At 47.0% G+C, this 22043-nt stretch overlaps 2 protein-coding genes across 2 annotated transcripts in view; one reads left to right on the top strand and one right to left on the bottom strand.

The window, feature by feature from the left end:
* TNNT1 (troponin T1, slow skeletal type) overlaps nucleotides 1-22043 on the top strand; it is a 504690-nt gene that overhangs the window by 303179 nt on the left and 179468 nt on the right. The window lies entirely within an intron of this gene.
* Nucleotides 1-22043, bottom strand: part of KCNJ14 (potassium inwardly rectifying channel subfamily J member 14) — a 28932-nt gene that overhangs the window by 1708 nt on the left and 5181 nt on the right. The window contains exon 2 of the mRNA XM_066627992.1: nucleotides 233-1082. Within this exon, the coding sequence (XP_066484089.1) occupies nucleotides 233-931 (699 nt within the window). The 5' untranslated portion in view covers nucleotides 932-1082. The remainder of the gene's footprint in view (nucleotides 1-232; nucleotides 1083-22043) is intronic.

Genomic DNA, 22043 nt, shown 5'->3' with positions numbered 1-22043 from the left:
ACCATCGTAGTTATCAAAATGGCTGCCAGCTCTGGAACTCTAAATCAGCAGGTACAGTCTCATCGATTTATCCATTTGTTCGCTGGCCCATTTCTTTGTACCTGCTTATTCAGAGTCAATATGTAAGTTTAATGGATTTCCAATATTCCTTCTGCGGCAGATTCTCCTTACAGCCATGCCACTCCCTCCTCTCTCACCTCGTCCATGTGCTTTTCCTTAACACCATCCTTACCTGCAGCAGTTGTGCCCGAACATGGGCCTCCACCAGGTGGCTCTTACGCAAATTGGCCACACGCCACATGAGGCATAGCTTCCCATCCCTCATGGCCACCACGGCGGTCTCACTAAAGACTAGGGTCTCATTGCGCTTCTTGGGCTTGGCGATCTTGGCCATTATTGCACCGATGATGAAGGCATCAATGATGCATCCCAGAATGCATTGCAAAACCACAGCCAGCACCGCAGAGGGGCACTCCTCGGTCACGCTGCGGAAGCCATACCCAATGGAAGTCTGGGTCTCCAGGGAGAAGAGGAAGGCGGCCATGAAGCTGGTGACCTCAGAGAAGCAGGGCTTGTTTATGAGAGGGTGCTCAGGTGCGAGGTCCCCGTGGAGCGCAGCAATCAGCCAGAAGGTGAAGCCAAACAGAAGCCAGGAGAGCACAAAAGAAAGACAGAAGATGACGAACATCCAGCGCCAGCGGATGTCCACGCAAGTGGTGAAGAGGTCGGTGAGGTAGCGCTGGCTCTTCTCGCTCATGTTGACAAACTGCACGTTGCAGTGGCCATCCTTCTTCACGAAGCGGCTACGCTGCCGGACGGGAACGCGCCCGCCATTGTGGCAGCTGGTGGGGGATTCCACCGACTCCTCTTCTCGCAGCTCTCCCACCCCGCCACCGCCGCTGAAGCGCCGGATGGCTTTGGCCACCCCCATCTCTGAGGGATTGGCCTTGGTCCCGGCCAAGGCTAGGCCGGGCTTAGGAGACTGGTGGCCCAGCCTGTGTGTTGTGCAGGAAAAGTTGGGAAAGGGGGAGTGTTAGCAGGTGGTGATGTGGCACACTGGGCAGATCTTGCTTCTGGGCAACCTAGGAAGACAAAGAAATGAGGGCTGATAAGGATGAATTAATTAGACCTCTGACCTACAAGGCTTCTGTGGATGAGCAATTTCTGAAGCCACATCACTTTTTAACTCATCTCAAGCTTTGGCTTGAGAAGCCAAAGGAAAGAGGAGCCAAAGAGAACTGAAAGTGAGGATTCTTGACTCCCTTCAGTTTCATACAACCATGGAATCATGGAAGGCCTCCAGAAGGTCATCTAGTTCAACCCCTTGTCTGTAACAGGAAATCCTCCTGGAGTATCTCCAGTAAGTACCTGTCAAGACTCTGCTTGAAGATCTCCAGTGAGGGAGACTCCACCACTTCCCCTGGCAATCTGTTCCACTCCCAAACCACCCTTACCTTCAAGAATTCCTTCCTGATGTCCATTCATCTGAAGACCAGTATCCCATCTTAATTTGGTTTCTGGAGCTGCCACCTCATTGCATGGGAGTCTGCTCTTGTAATTGTGTGGACCACACATCTTGGTCACCTGCCATCCTGTGTCTTGGGAGACTCAAAACCAAATAACTGATAAGCAGCTCCAAGGTTTATTTTTCCTCATTTTATAGAGAAGCTTCAATCTCGCAAGGAGTGTTATTTCCATCTAGCACCCCAGGTTTTGAAAAATTGTTTTGCAGAGTGGCTCAGCCAGCCCTCAAACTTACGGTTACTTCTTTTCACTTGCAATGTGACTTTGATCAGTCAGGTGCCAGATTCCTGATCTTGAAAGTTTGACCCTCAGGGGCAGAATGTGGCTAGTAAATATTGAGATAATACACTTTTCACATGTTCCAGAGTTGCTGTGTTATGGAAAAGAGATCCCAAGCCAGACCTCAGGCTCAGACCCTGCTGTAGTTCAGTGTGATCTAACAGGAACGCCTCTTATAAAGCCATGGTTTTACTGGCAATCAACTCATCCAGAAACCTCTATGAAGAGCTCTGCTTGCTCACTGTTTGATGACATTTAGGTTGGTTTTATCGTGCTACGGTGCTTCTGGTATTTTTGGCTAGATCAACACAGCTACCTGCTGTTTTCTCAGCATGGAGAATATCAAACTGGCACTGCAACTGCATGCAGGTCAACTCAGTAACAAATCCCATTGAATTCAGTAGGACTTACTCCCAGGAAAGTGGGCATAGGATTGCAGCCTCAGTGATGGAGGGGGAATCCTAGAACTGGAGAAAGAAGTTCCTTCTAGGGACATTAACTATGTGCAAGGAGGTGGGGGATAGGGACAAGAATAGGGGATGGAGACCACATGCCTTCCAACCACCAGGTAGCAGCTGCTTTACCTAGTTCATCACTTACACTTGATGGAGGGGGCATAGCTCAATGGCAAAACATACACCCTGCTTCCAAAGGTTTGCTCCCCAGTTGTTCTAAAGACACTACCACTGCACTTACTCTAGGGTTGTCTTTGAAACAGACCAATGAGCGACCCGCAGTTTATAACCAGGACTGCTTTCCAACAGTTGTTGAAACAAGCAGCGTTTCAGCAGAGACACTCTCACCATCCATGCATGCTGAAAAAAGCTTAACCTGGTGAATTTCTACTCCCAGTGCAGCTTTTTTGAGGCACAGGATCCCCATCGAGGAGGGGGAGAAGCTGGCAACCTCAACCATGCTCGAGACTCCCTATTCCCCCTGAGAACCAAGCTGTCTTGACTCCCAGCTACACACCAAAGGGGAAGGGGGCTTTTGTTCTTTTTAGCATAGTGTTTTCCAAACTGTGGGTTGGGACTCACTAGTGGGTTGTGAGCCAATTTTTGGTTGTGAGCCAATTTTTGAAACATTAAAAAAAACAAAAACAACTTTGTAAGCACTTGCCCAGTTTGCAGAAGAAAATTGTTAGCTGGAATACTAGCCGGTGGTATGAGGTCATCTTCATCCCCCAAATTAAAATGTCACATTTTCTGATATTCTTTAGTAATTTGCATGCCATGGATCATGTGTGAACCCAGTTTCAGCTTTTTGTCTGGCCTGGAAATCCCTAACTGCACATCTTTCTCTCCAGTTCAGCCTTCTGGGTTCTTTGGAATGACTACAGATCTGGAGAACAGTCCTCAAACTTCATTCCTAGGGAGACTCTAGCAAATGACTACGCACTCATACTATATATAAGGTTTCTTGGGAGCATAGGACCCAGATTATTGTTGATTAATAATATATTAATTATTATTAATAAATTAAAATATTTAATTTATTTTAGGTCTCTGAATTTATTTAATTTAGATCTCTCTCTCTTTTTTGGTCTTGTGTAGTGGTTCCCAAACTGTGGGTCAGGACCCACTGGTGGGTCTTTTTGGTGGGTCTCCAAAGAGTGATGGAAAGATCAGATAAGTAAATTGCTTTAAGCACTGATGCTATTCAAAAATCAGATACTGTAGCTGCTAATTACCATGCAAACAGCTCAGTTCCTGCAGTGTGCAAGATAGAAGGAGCTGTGCTCCTGAAGTTTGCAAGCATGTGTCAATATGGGGAAAGAAACGTTCAAGGGTCTTTTTTCTGGTTATTATTACTTATAGATAAATAAATTAAATAAATTAAATTAAATATTATTATTATTATTATTAACAATATTTATATACCGCTTTTCAACTAAAAGTTCACAAAGCGGTTTACAGAGAAAAATCAAATAACTAAATGGCTCCCTGTCCCAAAAGGGCTCACAATCTAAAAAGATGCCAAAAGAACACCAGCAGACAGCCACTAGAACAGACACTGCTGGGGTGAGATGGGTCAGTTACTCTCCCCCTGCTAAATAAAAGAGGAGCACCCACTTGAAAAAGTGCCTCTATTCCTTTCTAGATATTCCTTTTTAAAAGTCTGGTAAACCTAGGTGGGTCCCGACCAAACATCATTTTAAAAAAATGAGTCCTGGTGGTAAAAAGTTTGGGAACCACTGGTCTGGTGGGTTGCAATCGATTGTTGTTTTAAAAGGTACGTCCTGGTGCTAAAAGGTTTGGGAAGCACTGTTTTAGCAGGTAGGCTCCAGGAGCTTTTGCTGCAGTTGGCGACCCCAGTTCTATCCTAGTAGCTGCTGCTCCCCTCCCAGAAGAAGCAGCCCAGAAAGATTTTGGGCCCGCAGATGGGCTTTTACCTGGCTCCTGCTGAAGATTCTCCTGAGTTCGCCTTTTCCTTGCTGTGTCTAGAAAGCACGGACTACCTAACAGCAGTGCATTTTTGCAAATTTATCTGGAAGCAAAGGGTGTGGCAAGAGACACCTGTAATGATAGGGTGGCCGATTCCTCAAGAGCAAGGCCCTGCTGCTCAAGTTTCTTGCAAAATTACATCTCCAGGGCAGAGGAGCCAGCCAACGTCACTTTCAGCACCTCAAGGGGAGAACGGCCAAAAGAGGAAGAAGTCGAAACTTTCTCCTGAAGAGGCATGAGGGAGGGCGATCCCCTTCTGCGCAGCTCCTGCTACCAGGGCTGCCGTGTTGAATCAATTAATTGGTCAGTTAAATTGCTTAAAAATCCTTTCACCACCTCAAAAAGGCCCCTGAGTCATCAGGCAACTATCAGAGGCATGTATAATACAAGAACGTACAACCTCTAAAGCTGGCAAGCATCATCTCGGAGAAGACATTCCCCCCCCCCCCGGGGCTGGTTCAAGACCTGAGGTAGCATGGCATGCTGCTTCTCCCCCATGCCAGTCTCTGCTTCTTCCTCACTCTCTGAATTGGTAAAGGAAAAGGAGCATGGGGTGGAAATAGGGAGGAGAGGAGTGGTGGGCTACAGTGTCCCTAACGAGTGTTCCTTTGACTCCTTCTTCCTTTTCCAGTCCAGAGAGTGGGAGAAGGAGAAGAAGTGGAGATGAGGGAGCAGACAGAGGTGGGCCACCCTGCCAGTCTGCTGAGGTGACCCCTCAGTCATCTTGTAGATGGGCCAGTCCTGCATTCCCCCCTTCTCTCTCACATAGAGGAGGGGACTGAGCTAACGGAACTGAGTCCAAAACCTACTGTAACCCATGAGCTGGGATAACCTGTGTACACAAGAACAAATCTACATAGGAGTTATATCGCAGATCAGGGATTTGAACACAAAACTCTAAAAACAGCCAGCAGGGCTAGCTAAAGGCAATTTTAGTAGCTAGTTAAACTACTGGGATCAGAAGCACTTGCCAGTCTACGGCAAATCACCCAGAGCTCCACAGTAGATCCCACTTTACCTGCCTGCCTCTGATTTAAAGTGGCCCTTTGGGGATGGACTGCAGGTCAGTGGTAGATCATATGCTTTGCATGCCGAAAGTCTGAGGTTTGAGCTCCTGCATCTCTAGATAGACATGGGGAAAACCCTCTCTATCTGAAACCACAGAGAGGAGTTGTCACAGTGTAGATCATCGATTTTCAACCTTTATCATCTCACAACAACACTGATAAGGTGCTAAAATGGTCATGGCGCATAATCAGTTTTTATTAAATCATTGACAAGGCATACCCCACTGCTGGTGGGGCTCATATACCCCAATAGCCCTACTTATAAATGACCCTCCCCCAAACTCCTGCGGCACACCTGCAGACCATCACAGCACACCAATGTATCATGGAAACAGCTTTGTAGGTTTATAATATTTCATTTATTTAGCCATGTACCAGCAGAGAAAAAGTGGAAGCAAAGAAGCACTCAGACAAGGCAGAAGATTCCCCAGAGAGCAACCCCTCCCTCCAGTGCTGCAGTGGTACATGATATAGCAGTAGCATAGGTAAGGCGGGGTCGGGGACAGTACATGGCCCTGGGTACACACCTGAGGTGGCATCAAGCTGGGGGCATTTGGAGTGGCTGCATGCCACACTGAGTGGTGGATGGCTTTTTCACCTTTTTTCCTCAGCTTGTCAAAAAGGTGAAAAAAGTGGTTGGCTGTGCAGAGCGGCTCGCAACCGCTCAGAGCATTACTATGACCTGGAAGTAATTGGTGGTGACATCATCATATCATCACAATTACTTCTGGTTCAGCACTTGAGAGGGGTGACATCATGAGTCACAGTCCCCAGTGCTAGAGGGGCCAGCTATGCCATTGCAATACAGGAACTTGGCTAAAACTAAAGTGATGGGGTGCTGAACACTAAGAACATAAGAACAGCCCCACTGGATCAGGCCATAGGTCCATCTAATCCAGCTTCCTGTATCTCACAGCGGCCCACCAAATGCCCCAGGGAGCACACCAGACAACAAGAGACCTGCATCCTGGTGCCCTCCCTTGCATCTGGCATTCTGACATAGCCCATTTCTAAAATCAGGAGGTTGCACATATACATCATGGCTTGTAACCTGTAATAGATTTTTCCTCCAGAAATTTGTCCAATCCACTTTTAAAGGCATCTAGGCCAGATGCCATCACCACATCCTGTGGCAAAGAGTTCCACAGACCAATCACATGCTGAGTAAAGAAACCACATGCTGCGTAAATAGCGTGTGATTTACTCTTTGGATGGGAGACTTCCCAGAAACCCCTTTGTATCCTGCCTGAAGTTTCATGACTGAAGAAAGGCAAGATATAAATAAAATTTAAAAAAATCCCCCTTTTAGCTTGAGGGTCATCATCTTCTTTGGATTCTGGTGGGAATCTCATTCAAAAACACAGTGTTTCTCAACTCCTAGAAAAGCAGTGCCTCCCATGGATGGAACCATTGTTCAGGGCTATTGATCAGCAGCAGTAACAATGCTTCTCCTTTGGGCATGTGTTTGCATCATGTTCAGCACATATGAACAGGGCTTTTTTTCTAATGGAACGCGGGGGGACGGAGTTCCGGCACCTTTTTGCAGGGGCCCCTCCCCTTTGGAGGCATTGGGGGGAGCAAAACAGAGGCATTCACTGGGTGGGTGCTGGGGGGTGCAGGGTGGGCGTGCTCCTGGCCCCTGCCTGACTGCACAACGACCCCCTCCTGCCCCCATCCCCAAACTCTCGCCTGAGCCCAGCCTGCCTCCCCTCCCCCCGCGCTCTGCTTCCCCATGCGGCTTCCAAGCCGGTGGAGGGCGTGGGGGACACGTGCCGACGAGGAGGAGGATGGACAGCCAGCCAGCCAGCCAGGGAGACGGGCTGCTGCACCCACGGAATGCCCAGGTACTGGCTTGGTGGAGGAGAAGGAGAAGGAAGCTGGCTGGCGCAGCCCCCGTGCCAATCTGCAGCACGAGCCTAGGCGTGTCTACTCAGAAGTAAGTCTCATTGTGCTCAATGGGGCTTGCTCCTGGGAAAGGGTGCATAGCCTTGCAGCCTGAGAGCCCAAGCCTATGCATGTCTACTCAGAAGTAAGTTCCATTGTGTTCAATGGGGCTTACTCCCGGGGAAAGTGTCATAGCCTTGCAACCTGAGTAGACAGGCAGAAGAAGGGCTCTGAGGCTGCAGTCCTCTCCACACCTTCCTGGGAGGAAGCCCCATTGACTCTAATGGGACTGACTTCTGAGGAGACAGGCACAGGATTGGGCCCTGAGGCTGCCATCCTATGCACAGTAAGCCCCATTCACTAAAGTGGACTTCTGAGTAGACATGCATAGGATTGGGGTCTTAGGCTGCAATCCTAGGCACTTTCCTGGGAGTAAGCTCCATTGACTAGAACAAGACTAACTTCAGAGTAGACATACCTAGGATTGGGCTCTTAATCCTGGCAGAGATATATATCTGCACCCGTTTTCACATGCTAAGGGCAGGTGAAAAGGGATTCTACGTATGTACAACATGCTGTCCAGCCTTGCCAGAGATCTTCCTCGTCCTTCCCCCACAAGCATGCCCTCCGCCAGCCAGCATTTGCAGCTCCTCTCCAGCAATGCACAGCAGCTGCTCAGGGCAGCAGAGAACATACAATTGCATGTCAAGCGCCTTCCCAAAGACACAGAGTATTCTGATACCTGAATTAAACCATATTTAATGGCTTGTTTGCAAATGTAGCTGTTTCTATGTGCACCTAAGGACCCCTCTCGTGTAAGAATTCCTTTTTTGTTCTTACTCCCACAGTTGCTTAGAGTAATTTTACTACATGGAACTCATGTAAACCATTTTTTGGAATCCATTCACTGCTTCCTCTCCTCAAAGTAGTGCCACACTACATACTACACGCTACAAGTGCACCTGTACAGTATTTTTCCCCATGTGTATAAAAAGTAGCTAGGGGAAGGGCATGTGGAGATTGACAGCCCAATCCTATGTATGTCTACTCAGAAGTAAATTCATCTTTAGGGGGGAAGCACATAAAAAATATTTTATTTCTCCAATAAAAATGGTTTAAAAATAAATAAATAAATAAATAAATAAATAAATAAATAAATAAATGATCAACAAGTTGTGAGTTCCTGCACCTTTTTTCTTACAAAAAAAGCACTGCATATGTATATGCATATCTTTACATATTGCTATGTTTGAGCATATGAGGTCCATAACCTACTGTCCAATAAGCTACTGGGAGAAAGGCGATGGAAAAATGGCCCCAGAAACGGGTCATTCCGGAGCTTGAAAGAAACCAGGATGCCCAAATTCTGCTCTGTAGTCATTCTGCTCAACAAGCCCCTGAACTTCCCTCTCAGCTTGCAGGGACACATGCAAGAGAAGCTTATGCTTCCAAATAAAGCAGATGCTGGGCTTAGCGCTTGTATAATTGGAATTTCATGACAAAGTCACTATCTAATCTCTGACAAGATTTCTGGCCTAAAACGCACACTTCTAGCTCTCCCCCTGCCTCCCTCTACCATTCGCTATCTGGATGGAAGCAGTCTCCTGCTAAAGGAGGTGGTGACATGCACAGAGCTGTGTATGGTTTGTGCACATTCCAAAAAGCACCAGATTTGCAGGATTTGGCATCCTCTCCATCTCAAGTGTTTTTTTCCCCCTTCAAAAAAGTCAAACAAGTTTCTAGCCCTTAAGGACCATCATGGCCCTTTGGCCTGAAAGAGAGAGAATTGCAGGATGGGAAAATGGGAAACAAATCAAGCCTTTTCATTTGGACATGTAAAACTAGACCTATGTTACAAGATGTAGTAAAAAGGTCCAGCAGGAATGGGAGACCATAACTGGTTATGTTACTGATAGTAGCTGAGAAGGACAAGCGGGAGATTCCAAAAGATATATATGGCCAAATCGCAGGGTCATATTGCACAGCCGTCCCGAGGACCCATTTTACTCTGGAATATGTTGCAATTAGCGCAGTTGGTGCTACCCGTATCCCCATTCCAGCACTGAAATGAGAGGCTATTTTTAAGTGCTGGTGGAACCGGAGTTGGAAGTCCTCAAACGAACTGAAGAAATCTAGTTTTACTGGCACAGGCGTGCTGTTATAGCACAGACCCAGATTCATTATGTTTATTTTTTGTATTTATTTTACCTGATTTATATTCAGTTTTCTATAATACAGTAATCAGAGTGGCATATAATGCCAAGGTTGTAAAATGAAACCGTTAGCTCTTGTAGCGTTGTGTGTGTTAGCGAAGTAGCGTTGTGTGAGCAAACCAAAGCACCCACAACCCAAGTGCCTCACACAGTGGTGCCGCTTTCCAAAGGACTCCAGCGGGGAGGCTCTGCCTCACCTGCCTCTCCACCCACCTCATGTCCCCGCTACACTGTAGTATATACAGGAGGGTGCAGAATTGTGCTTTCTTGCATATGTTGGATGCACCCCAGCCTCCGCTTGTGTTCGGTCAAAGGTCTGAAAGAGCCTATTTGTTTGCAGCCTGAACATGCAGGGGCAACAACTGCATGGCGAAAGCCTAAGCATATTCAGTATATATGCACAAAAGCTCTTTCATACCTTTGGCTGGGGTGGCGGCAGGGTCACATGATACTTGTCTAGCTGAATGTCTGAATAGTGCAAAAATGAGTTTTTAGACTCAGATTGTGAGGTCGGATGTATAGAAGCATCGCACTGAACTTACATTGAAACCCTAACCCGTTTGGCTGTGTGACGGCTCAAAGCAAGTTTTCTAACAAAAGCTTCCAATCTATGTTGGTCTGCTTCAAATGTTTGTGCAGCATTCACTGCTACGAATGCTTTGGGGGGAGGGGCATTTTAGACATCTTCGGTACAAAAGATTGAAACTGCCATGCTCGTAAGTGACACCATTGCCTTATTGATACGACTGAGAGTCTTCTTCAAATGTTCACAAAGCGGTTTTTCCAGAGGGAGCTTTAGGGCCTGATCCAATACCTCCAGTGCCAGCCCTCCGTTGGCACTGAGTGTCAGAAACATGCCATAGGGCATGCCTGTGACACTCACTGCCAGCTCAGCGCTGGTGCCAGCTCAGCGCCCATTGTGCTGAGCCAGTGCTGGGGCAGGGGAGGGAATGGAGCGGGATTGGTGGAGCTCTGCTCCACCCAATCCAGAACACTGCATCGGGCCTTCTGGCCCAACACAGGGCTGCTTTACTCTACACTGGCTAAACAAACTTGTGTAGCCCCATTGTGGGGCCTTCTCCCTTGCCCAGGGGAAGGGGATAAATGCCCCCTTTCCCCAAGCATCCACTGGCTGAAAAGCAGAATATACCAGTAGCATAGCCAGAGAGGGGCCATGAAAGAGGCAATTCCCACTTGGGAAATTGGACAATTTTTTCCTGGGATGGACCATCCTCCTGTAGGGACTCTGTTTCTAGTAAGCAGGGGGTGGCAAAGTGTCTGGGATGGTCAAGCTCTCTGGGACTCTTTGGGGCATCTTACCCATGTTCCAGTGGGAATGGGGCATCTTTTTAAGGAGGTGTCTTTGAAAGACAAGGGGAAGGCGCTTATGCCACCATTTTTCACAACATTGGAAAAGGCTTCCCCAGGGGTTGAAATCAAATAATCTTCCATTTCATCCCCTTTTTGTGTGAGGTTTTTTTTTTTGGTCTTTCTCGGAGTTCCAGTTCCTGCTGCCTCAAATCTGACCAGCAGGCCAGTATCCCACTTCTGAGATTGGCCAATGCTCAGTGCTCTAGGAGAGAGCACCATACATTTTTGCATATTTCGTTCATTGTTAGGAGATGGAGATAAGGAACACAGATTCATTTCTGTCAGAGGTTTGGCTGAGCCCAGAGTGGACTAGTATTCTGCCCCAGGTATGCCTACGTGCAAAACTGTGAGAGAAAAAGACAAAGAGAGGCTGTAATCTCTGCTCTTTCATCTACAAATGGCAAGAGGTCTCCGGCAGATATGCTGGGTATTTGAGGCTGTTTAAGGTAATTTTGTACCAGTCATATCTGCTCAGATGAGAAGTGAAAACACATCTTTCATCTAGTCATTTACAGGAGGATTCCCCTAATGAATTCTTGGGTAAAGACCCTTTTTTCATACTAATCTGTTCATATTTGCGTTTAAAATACCCTTTCGGGTCCCTCAGATTGACTTCCAGTCCCAAAAGATCATATCGGCTGACATTTCACAAAGGAAAATAGGGTGATTCTTGAGTTCTCAATAACAGTGTCCTGTGGCACTTCAAGAACTAACAGCCCTTCTTATCCCCCACCAGTCTATGCCATGCAGTGATGCTGACAGATTGGTGGGGGGGAGGGCACAGTGGTGTAGCTATGGCATGTGGCACCCCAAGCCCATACATTTTAACACCCACCATACCCCTCCAGGCCTCAGAAGGCCTCCGGAGGTCCTCTGAGGCTCGCGGCAGCCCCAGACCTCAACAGGACTCTGAAAGGCACTCCTTGACACCCTCTCAAGGCATGGTCTCAGGGGCCTTAGCTACATCACTAGGGGGACAACTAGACAGCATGGGAGAGACAAGCAAAAATATTTTTTACTTATCTCCCCATAAGCCACCTGGCTGGTAGTGGGTCTCCTCAGACCAACACCAACTACTTAGACCTGCTCCTGCTATTTAGACCAGTGATGACGGGAGATACAGGAGAGACAGGTAGTGTATTGAGCCAGGTAAAGGGGTTCTTGGCGTGCACAACTGCTGCTGAGATGCAGCTCCTCCCACCCTCATACTGTCACCTTCTGGCCCAGCTCCCCACACCAATCACCACCCACAAACTGTCCCCACTGCCACTTTACCTGCTCCAGTGCAGTCTGGGTGAGTCACTAGCATGTGAGGCCCTGTCATGAATATGTACAGTTTAGGCCTAGTAACATGTAAAGCCTGAACCAAGCTAAAACAGTAACACAGAAGTGGCTTGCAGTCCTAGCTGCTAAGAATTTACAACTCAATGGAAGGTGATTATGTAGCACCTAGGCAGCCAGAAAGACGCCCATCAAGGATGGAATGCAGGTGTAGATCTCCAGGGGGGAGGGAAGAGCTGAGAGGGCGAGCTTCCAGCCCCACTTCCAGAGGACAGGGTCTTTTGGTCTTTGTCTCTTGGTGGAAAAGGTGGTGGGTGTACATCCTGCCCCGCCAGGACCATGTGGCCTTATAGGTAACTGACCTGAGGATCTACAAAAGAAGCTGACCCAGGTGAGAGTCAGAGAATAATAGAGTTAGCCAGTTAGCTTTGTTGTTTTATGCTGATATGTTTCCTAGAAGTTTTTATGCCTCTAGCATTTGCTGCCTTTTGTAACTTTTTGTAACCCTATGTATTTAATAAAGTAAAAATCCTTTTACCATGTCTGTTGGGGACATTGTCTGTTGGGGACAAAGTTTCAGAATCCTGCCTAGCCGTTCAGCAAGCTACCAAAAATCCTCATTGTGGACTAGTAACTTGAGGACTGAGACTTTAAGTAAAGAAAGTGCTCAGTGCCTACAAGGGATATAGTTAAGCCTAGAGGGTCTCAGTTTCCCTGGACTGAGACACTGGCTCTTAACTGTTGTGGTGGCAGTACTACTGAACAGGGATCTTTGAGGGCTCTAGGGTTCAGAACCAACCCTAGAGTGAGACCCTGGGAGTCTCTGGGAGTGAGACCCTGGGAGTGAGACCAAGTATACAACAGGCCCCCAGCTGTTTGAGCAGGCAGTTTTGTAGCACAGGACAGTGGCAAACCTTTTGTGGCAATGCACTAGAACTTACAGCAGTGGATTGTGAGATCTGCTGCCCTAAGTCTCCAACAGGATTAAGGCATCAGAAACTAATTGCAGTATAAACTTTAGCAGGCTACAGGCCTCTTCAAAATAAAAGTATTTGATTATTTTCTGTCTTGTTTGATTTTTTTCTTTTGTTGGCCATTCTCTCTGTTAAATGGTCACATGTTTATTTAATTGCTTTCTTTGCTATTTATTGTTCAACTGATTTTTTTCCCAACTGTTTAGGATTGTCTGTTAGCTGCCTTGGGTATTGTATAGCAGAAAGGTGAGATACACATGCCTGCTGAATTTTCTCTGCCATTGTTGTTCAGCTCCTATGGTGTGAGTTGTATATACTTTAGTGAAGAAGACTGAGCCAAGCTTTAAAGCACTTTGAAATCCCATTGATTCCAGTGCGAGAAACTGAAGTCGATGATTTGCAGTGCAAGCCTATGCATGTTTACTCAAAAGTAAGACCCATTAAGTTCAATGAGACTTACTCCTAGGAAAGACTTAATAGGCTTGCACCCTAACAAGTAGGTTTCACTGAATGCAGCGGGGCTTATTCCCAGGTAAGTCTGTATAGCAGTGGTTTCCAAACATTTTAGTACAGGGACCCACTTTTTAAAATGACACTGTAGCAGGACTCACCTAGCTTTATGAGACTTTAAAAAAAGTTTCACTGTACCGGTCACTCATGCCTCTGTTTTTATCCTTTCTATAATGGTGGTGCTGGTGGTGGGACTGCTTTTTGGAATGGTTGTTGAGCTCCAAACAACACAATGGCTGCTGAAACAGAGACGCCTGCGTTGGCTCGGTCATGTCATGAGAATGGATGATGGCCGGATCCCAAAGGATCTCCTCTATGGAGAACTCGTGCAAGGAAAGCGCCCTACAGGTAGACCACAGCTGCGATACAAGGACATCTGGATCTGAAGGCCTTAGGAGTGGACCTCAACAGGTGGGAAACCCTGGCCTCTGAGTGGCCCGCTTGGAGGCAGGCTGTGCAGCATGGCCTTCCCAGTTTGAAGAGACACTTGGCCAACAGTCTGAGGCAAAGAGGCAAAGAAGGAAGGCCCATAGCCAGGGAGACAGACCAGGGACAGACTGCACTTGCTCCCAGTGTGGAAGGGATTGTCACTCCCGAATTGGCCTTTTCAGCCACACTAGACGCTGTTCCAGAACCACCTTTCAGAGCGCGGTACCATAGTCTTTCGAGACTGAAGGTTGCCAACGAGTGTGTTGAGCTCCAAGGCCATCGAATTGGGACCATTCTGGTGGCTTTGTGTTCCCCTTTGTCTGGCCTTTGATAAGAGCCGAGGCATGCCCGCCTACTCATGAATAAACCTGCATTTGCTGCTCTGTTTCGGTTTCCATTGGGCTCAATACATTTTCCTTGTCAGCTATCAGCTTGTCAATATTATCATTGGTGGGTTTTTCATGACTCACCAAAAATTGGGCCATGACCCACTGGTGGGCAACAACCCACAGTTTGGAAATCACTGACTGAGCGCTTCCCAAACTTACCCAGTGGCGATGCCTCCCATTGAGTCCAGACCTGGAAGTGCCATTGACGCACTGATGTCATAAGTATTGGCATCTGGAAAAACAGCTCAAAAATTGCATAAAACTGGCCAGGGAGGGCAGATGGGCCCTTCCACACCTCTGCAGGCTGCCTAGCCTGTTGCTCCAGACATTTGCTTAATGCTCTACCATGTCAGACTCACACTGTGATGTGGCCTAGCCAGCTTGACAAGTCCTGCAACACCCCGGGCACATGTCGTGATGCCCAGTTAGGGTACCTCTGTGCTGGTGTATAGGATTGCAGCCCTAGTCTGAGCCAAGATGCTGTAATGGTTCTGGAGTTTGACATAGATCTGGAAGGTCCAGGTTCAAATCCCCACTCAGCCATGAAGCTTCCTCGGGGACCTTGGGCCAGTTAATGTCTCTCTGCCCCATCTACCTCACAGGGTTGTTGTGAGGACAAAAGGAGGGAAAGAGCTGTGTATACTACTCTGAGCTCCTTGGAGGAAGGACACTATAAAAATGCAAACAGTCTCCAAAATGGGCTTAACATTAAAACACAAATAAGCTCTATTGTTTTATATGGAAGAGATTGAAATCAGTGGGGTTTACATAGGTTAGATCTTGTCCTTTACTTCCTAGTTTTAAGATGTTACTTGTTTTTTTCAGTTGTAGCTTATCTTCTTTGCGGGGAGATGATAGAGAGATTTTTGAAGGTCAAAGAAGTCTAAGCCACCACCTCCAAGAACAGGAAGATCTCCTTGCTCACTTCCTTCAAACCTCTTCTTAAAATTCACTTTTTCTGTGAAAACTTTGTCCCATGTGTTCCTTCCACTGTCACAAAACTACATGCATGTAATGGAAACAATCACATGCATTCTCTCATTTCCCCTGCCTCTAGTCTCTTTCCTTCTTTCATTTGTGTCAATATCTATACTGTATTGCAAGTGCCTCAGGGCAGAGACCTGTCCTTTTGTACTTTATGTCAGAGTTTCTCAAACTGTGGTTGGGACATACTTGGTGGTAGGTCATGGACCAATTTCTGGTGGGTCCCTCAAAGCCTCCAATGAAAATACAGGTGATTGAGGGTAATTGCCTCAAGCTCTGAGGCTATTCAAAAATCAGATAGCTGCTAACTGACCTGTAAATAGCTCAGCTCCTGCAGTTTGCAATATAGCTGTTAACTGCCCTGCAAGCAGCTGAGCTGCAGTTTGCAAGCTTGTGTAAATATAGAGCAGCCTTTTTCAGCCACTGTGCTGTGGCACACTGGTGTGCCGTGAATGGTCCCCAGGTGTGCCGCAGGAATTTGGGAGACGGTCACTTATCAATAGGACCATTGGGGGATGTGAGCCCCCATTGACAGCACAGTGTGCCTTGTCAATTGTCAAAAAGCTGATGGTGTGCCTTGACCTTGCCTTGCCAGTGTGCCACAAGATGAAAAAGGTTGAAAATCACTGATATAGGGAGATAAAGGTTGGAGCATCATTTTTCTGGTGTGTTTTGTTCCAAGACCATCAATGATAAGTAGTGGGGACAGGTGAACCAACCCCTCAAGCCCTGTAAGTCTATTCATTACAGCCGCCTCATTATGAGAAATGGATTGAGTTTTTTTGCAAATAAAGAAATACCTGAAAACAAATAAATGAAAATATTATTTCTCTCTAGATCACTTCTTAAAAAGTCTTGTAAAGCTAGGTGAGTCCCAATAGAGTGTCATTTCAGAAAATGAGTCCCAGGGCTCAAATGTTTGAGAACCACTTCTCTACGTAAAGCGTGAAGCACAGTGAAGGCTTTACATAAAGAACCGTGGCCATACATCATGACACCTACCTATCCATACATTTCTGCAAGTGCATCAGTGGTTTGATCGCCATAAAAGGATTCTAGTTGTGGAATGTGGAGCCGGGAATGTGTCGCAAACTATGAGATTTTTTAAGGGAACAATTCCAGAACTCTTCAGCTCTAATACAATCAGATTGAACGGCATCTGTCCTGTTGCTTCTGCTGCTGCTCTGTGGGTGGGTGGGTGGGTGTGAGTATGAGACTATCCGTCCCATCTCCTAAAGCCGTGCTCCTGGTCTGATTAATTATGAGGACTGGAAAGCCAGAGTAAAACCTTGCTCCTGGTGCCAGAGGCGATCTGCCCTTGATCGGCTGCCCAGAGGACACGGAGTTAAACTGTTCCGGTCCCTGCTGGATCTGGGTATCAGGGCAAGGTAGGGAAAGCGGTGAGAGTAATGGCAGACAGGATGCAAAAGAGACCGTTTTAAGCACAAGAAGGCTTGGAGAGGGGTGCAGCCAGTCCAGGGCTGTAGTCATGGGGGGCTGGCACCGTCAGGCTGTTCCAAACCCCCTCCCTCAGTTTTCAGCTTTCAGTAGAAAAAGTCCCCAACAGCCTTTTTGTTCATCAAGAGTCAATGAAAAGCATGCAGGACAAATTTGACCCAATTGTTTTATGAGAAAGGATATACAATAAGATCACAATCTTGAATGGAGCGGGGGAGTAAAGGGGGTCCTTAAGCCATTTCTGCCCAACATTATATATACACAGCAGGGACCAAATGTGTACACTTGTGGGCTGGGCAAAGATTAATGGAGCACAGGCTCCACAAGCTCCCCCTCCCCCCAGTTTTAGCGAAATCATGACTCTCCTTTAGCCTCCTCACAACAGTAGCTGCCAAGAAAGAAAGGAGACCAGGCCCCCAATAGCCCCCTGTGACCTGAACCCCACTGAATTCATTGATGAAACTTACATTAGAGGAACCACCCATAGGCTTGCACTACAAGTACAAGTTTAAATATATCACCTCTGTTTACGTCCCACCCCTTAAGCCATTTTATCAAAACAGACCTGGATACAGGTCTGAAAAAAAAAATGGTTGGCAACCTTCAGTCTCGAAAGACTATGGTATAAGCCTACAGCACCCGGTATTCCCAGGTGGTCTCCCATCCAAGTACTAACCAGGCCTGACCCTGCTTAGCTTCTGAGATCAGACAAGATTGGGCATGTGCAGGGTAACAGTTGCTGTCAGGACTGAAATGTAGTGCTGGAAATGAGAATGTGTTATCTTTGAATTAAACATAGAAACACACACACCCCAACCGTCTCTGGCCCAATCCACTAGATCAGTGTTCTTCAACCTTGGAGCCAGGACTGCAGTGGGGTTGTGAAACCTCAGTTGTGGGACGCAGCAACTTACAGGAATGAAAAAAAATTGGAAGACCACTAGACTAGAGCACCACCGGGTAAAGGGGGAGGCATCTGGTGTGCCCCTTTGGGTACCAGGAGATTGTGTCCCAGTCCTGCTCGGGTTCCTAGCAATTGTGCTAAAATACCAGGCTACGTGGTACCTTTTTCTGCTCTCTCTTATTAAAGGATATTTGGTTCCAGTAAACAGTGCTGCAGTTGCGGACTTACCCTGCCCTGCTCCACCTCCCCCGCACATGAAGCTGCCCCCTACCTTCTAAGCGTGACGCAGCCTCATGCGATTGTGAGAATGACTGGGAAAGCCTTCTGAGGCTTCCCCACAGTCTTAAACTGTACTTCCAGAAAACTAGTAGCACAGTTTCTGACCATGGAGGGAGCCTCAATGAGGCTTCCCGTGTGATCCTAGACCCAGCGCCCGGGGCATATGCCCTGTTTGCCCAGCGCTAGGTCAGCTGCTACAGTGCTGGAAGGGCGTAATAGGGGTGGGGAATGAGCGGCGACAAGAGCAGGGGGTAAGCAGATAGGGTCCTAGGAGGGGGAGGAACCCAAGGTGAGTCTCCAGTCTCATAAGTTATTTATTTATTTATTGGGACCACGGAATGAAAAAGGTTGAAGACCATTGCACTAGATGTGTCCTGCCTTCAGTGGCAGTTCTGGCACTTTTCGCACCAGGAGCTGCCTCCCATCTGCCACCCCTCTGACCCAGAAGTAATTGAGGTGACGTCATCGCATCACCGCAGTTACTTCCACACCGCCACATGGTCTAGAATCACGCCAACAGTGGCAGCGAGAGCGTGGCAGCGAGAACGAGAGTTCCCATGCCACAGCCCTGATCAGCCCCCACACAATTGCTCGTTTCAAAAACAAAACTAGACAAAAATGAAGGCCAAACTTCGTTAACACAATGCGTAGTTTGGCCCTGACTAGGGGGCAGTGCCATTGCTTTTCTTAAGCACATGATCTGTCCCTGCTTTTCAGAGCTAGGACTGCCAGTGTGCTGCTTCCTGGATCCCAGGGACCTTGCGCACGTGTGTCTTTGGGAGTACACATAATTTCACTATTTCTATGTGGGGTTTAGTCCCCAGAGCAAATCCTCACCCAAGTTAATACAGATTAAGCTCACTTCCCATGTAGACAAACCCTGAGTTGAACTTTAAAGCCACTTTTTAATCTGTAATTAATCCAGGGGAGTGGAAAGCAAATACACAACCCTGTTTTGCTGGAAGTTTTAAGTTGCCTCTGAATCTGTTATTAATGCAGTGGAGAAGCCGCTCATTTCAAGGTCAGAATGTGATGAAGGAGCCATTATGGCTTCTCCACTATGGAAGAGAAACCAGAGCAAGGGTACCCAAGCTTAGGCTATTCCTTACGTGAATGGATCAGGTATGAGGGAATTAGAAGCCTCAGAGGATGTTTCTCTAGATCAGGGGTGTCCAAAGTTTTTGGTAGGAGGGCCACATCAGCTCTCTGACACTGTGTCGGGGGCCGGGGCAAAAAAAAGAATCAATTTACATTTAAAATTTGAATAAATTTACATAAGTTTACATAAATGAATATATTAAAGATGAACTTATATGAATGAATGAAGGTCTTGCAATAGCTCAAGGCCTATAAAAGGCCTTGCATAAAGCAAGGCTGGCCTTTCCTTTGCTGCCGCTGCTGCATCACAGATGCGAAACAGCAAGCAGTGGAGGGAGCCCTCATCCCACAGCTCACACGAGAGGTCAAACAGTCACCCTCACGCTGAGAGAAGTTGCGTTGGGCCAGTGTGGGCTTCAACAAATCTCTGGAGGGCCAGAGGCTCATTGGAGACTAGGGGCTCCCTGAGGGCCGCATTGAGAGGCCTCGAGGGCCGCAAGTGGCCCCAGGGCCGGGGTTTGGGCACCCCTGCTCTAGATAGTGGTTCTCAAACTTTTTACCACCAGAATCCACTTTTCAAAATGAAATTGTCATGGGGCCCACCTAGCTTTACGAGACTTGATCAAAGGTGAACTTGAAAGAAATAATATATTTATTTATCTACAAGCAATATTTTATTTGTTTGCTTATTTGCAAAAAAACTCAATCCATTTCTCTTAATGAGGCAGCCCTAATGAATAGCCTCAAGGCTTGAGGGGCTTAGTTACATGACCCAGCCTTTATCTGTTCCCCACTACCTGTCATTGAAGGACTTGGGGAAAAAAAAAAAAACACCAGAAAAAAAGATGCTTGCAAACTACAGGAGCTCAGCTGTTTGCAGAGCAATTAGCAGCTGTCCTGCAAACTGCAGGAGCTGAGCTCTTTGCAGGATAGTTAGCAGCTATCTGATTTTTTTTTTTTAATATATTTTATTTATTCATTACAGATACAGGAAAGGAAATAGGTTTAACTTTGGGTAGGGTACAACACAGGTTACACATAAGGTTTGGCCTCAGATTCCAACATACATCATTCAGTTAACACGGAAAAAACACAATAATCATCAATACAAAGGTTCGCATATTTATCAATATAAAAAACTGATTTTTACGAAACACTCAGTTTTATCTAACTAAATTTGTCTACCCATCATAAAAAAACTTCCAGTATTTTCTTACTCTATCTAAATCTCTCTCTTTCATTCTTTCTGTTAAAACTTCCATTTCTGCTACTTCATAAATTTTATCTATTAAATCTTCTTTAGTTGGCACATCTATAGATTTCCATTTTTGCACAAACAATATTCTTGCCGCTGTAAGCAGCTATCTAATTTTTGAATAGCTTGGGGCTTGAAGCAATTTGTTCTCCCTCACCCGTGTTTTCACTGAAGTCTCTGCAGGACCCAAAAAAAATCAGGCCATGACCCACCGAGTGGGTCCCAGCCCTGTGTAGCATCATCAAAAGAAAGGGCCTTCCTGTGACTTGCATATAGGGAACATTAAATTGTCCTTCACATGCCATAGACCTGGCTTAATGTTAGTTGGGGCTCACTGGGGCTAGGGAGGGACAAGAGCTGGAGAGGGACAAAAATGAGAGTGCCTTTGAGTGTTTACAGTCTACACACAGACACACACGCGCGCTCTGGAATTAGGAGGCAAGTTCAGAGGGCAAGACCTCTGGGGTGTGGGAACCTTCAGGTCAGAGAGTATGGCTTCTGGATACATATAATCACTCTCTCAATTTTCTGAAATGAACCTTGCTCTGGGTTCGAGAGAGGGCCCTTGGGCAGTTTAAGAAAGTGAACAAAATGTCAGAGACAATAGTATTTAAGAGAGGGTGGTATGGGAGAGGCATGGCTTGCCATGCTGGGAACCCATATTAATTCTGCCCCCTTGTCAGCTCTGGTCAAACACCCACTGCAAAACTCTGTGAACAGACAAAAATTATAGTGGGGTTGGTGGACATAACCAACCAAGGCCATAACCAAGGCCACGAAGCAACCATCACACCATCCTTCACTTTATGAACAGCTCCAGCAAAAGATCACGAGGGCAGCTCTTATGGGAGCACATACCTTGCTGAAGTAACCAACCTGCAAATAATGAGAACTCTCAAAAAACCCACCAACTCTGTGTTCCTGAAAGCACTCTCAGTTCACATCACCACTTGGCTGTAGTGGGAATGGCGCACTCATTGCAGTTCTTGTGCCAGCCCTGGCTTTTACACACTAGCTGAACCCCACCCAAGCATCTAACCATGTGCCAAACCACTGATACCACTGGAGCTGCCCTCTTATTGTAGCACTGCTCATGTGCGGTGCCTGTCAGTCCCTACTAAGACTCAAAAAAAAAAAACAGAAGCAAGCTGGCTTAGGCTGGTGAACTGCTACCCCCCGTATCAAACCGAAGGGGGCAACAACAAGCATGCAGCCCTCCAACACAGGGCGTTTCACATCTGTAGTTATTATAAAATAAGATACATCTAGATTTGTATTGGCAACCTTCAGTCTCGAAAGACTATGGTATCGCGCTCTGAAAGGTGGTTCTGGAACAGCGTCTAGTGTGGCTGAAAAGGCCAATCCGGGAGTGACAATCCCTTCCACACCGGGAGCAAGTGCAGTCTGTCCCTGGTCTGTCTCCCTGGCTATGGGCCTTCCTTCTTTGCCTCTTAGCCTCAGACTGTTGGCAAAGTGTCTCTTCAAACTGGGAAAGGCCATGCTGCACAGCCTGCCTCCAAGCGGGCCGCTCAGAGGCCAGGGTTTCCCACTTGTTGAGGTCCATCCCAAAGGCCTTCAGATCCCTCTTGCAGATGTCCTTGTATCGCAGCTGTGGTCTACCTGTAGGGCGCTTTCCTTGCACGAGTTCTCCATAGAGGAGATCCTTTGGGATCCGGCCATCATCCATTCTCACGACATGA

Source organism: Tiliqua scincoides, chromosome 5, assembly GCF_035046505.1.
Source record: "Tiliqua scincoides isolate rTilSci1 chromosome 5, rTilSci1.hap2, whole genome shotgun sequence".
NCBI classification, from domain to species: Eukaryota; Metazoa; Chordata; class Lepidosauria; order Squamata; family Scincidae; genus Tiliqua; species Tiliqua scincoides.
The sequence above is the reverse complement of the archived record's forward strand: the minus strand, read 5'-3'. Positions and strand labels throughout refer to the sequence as shown.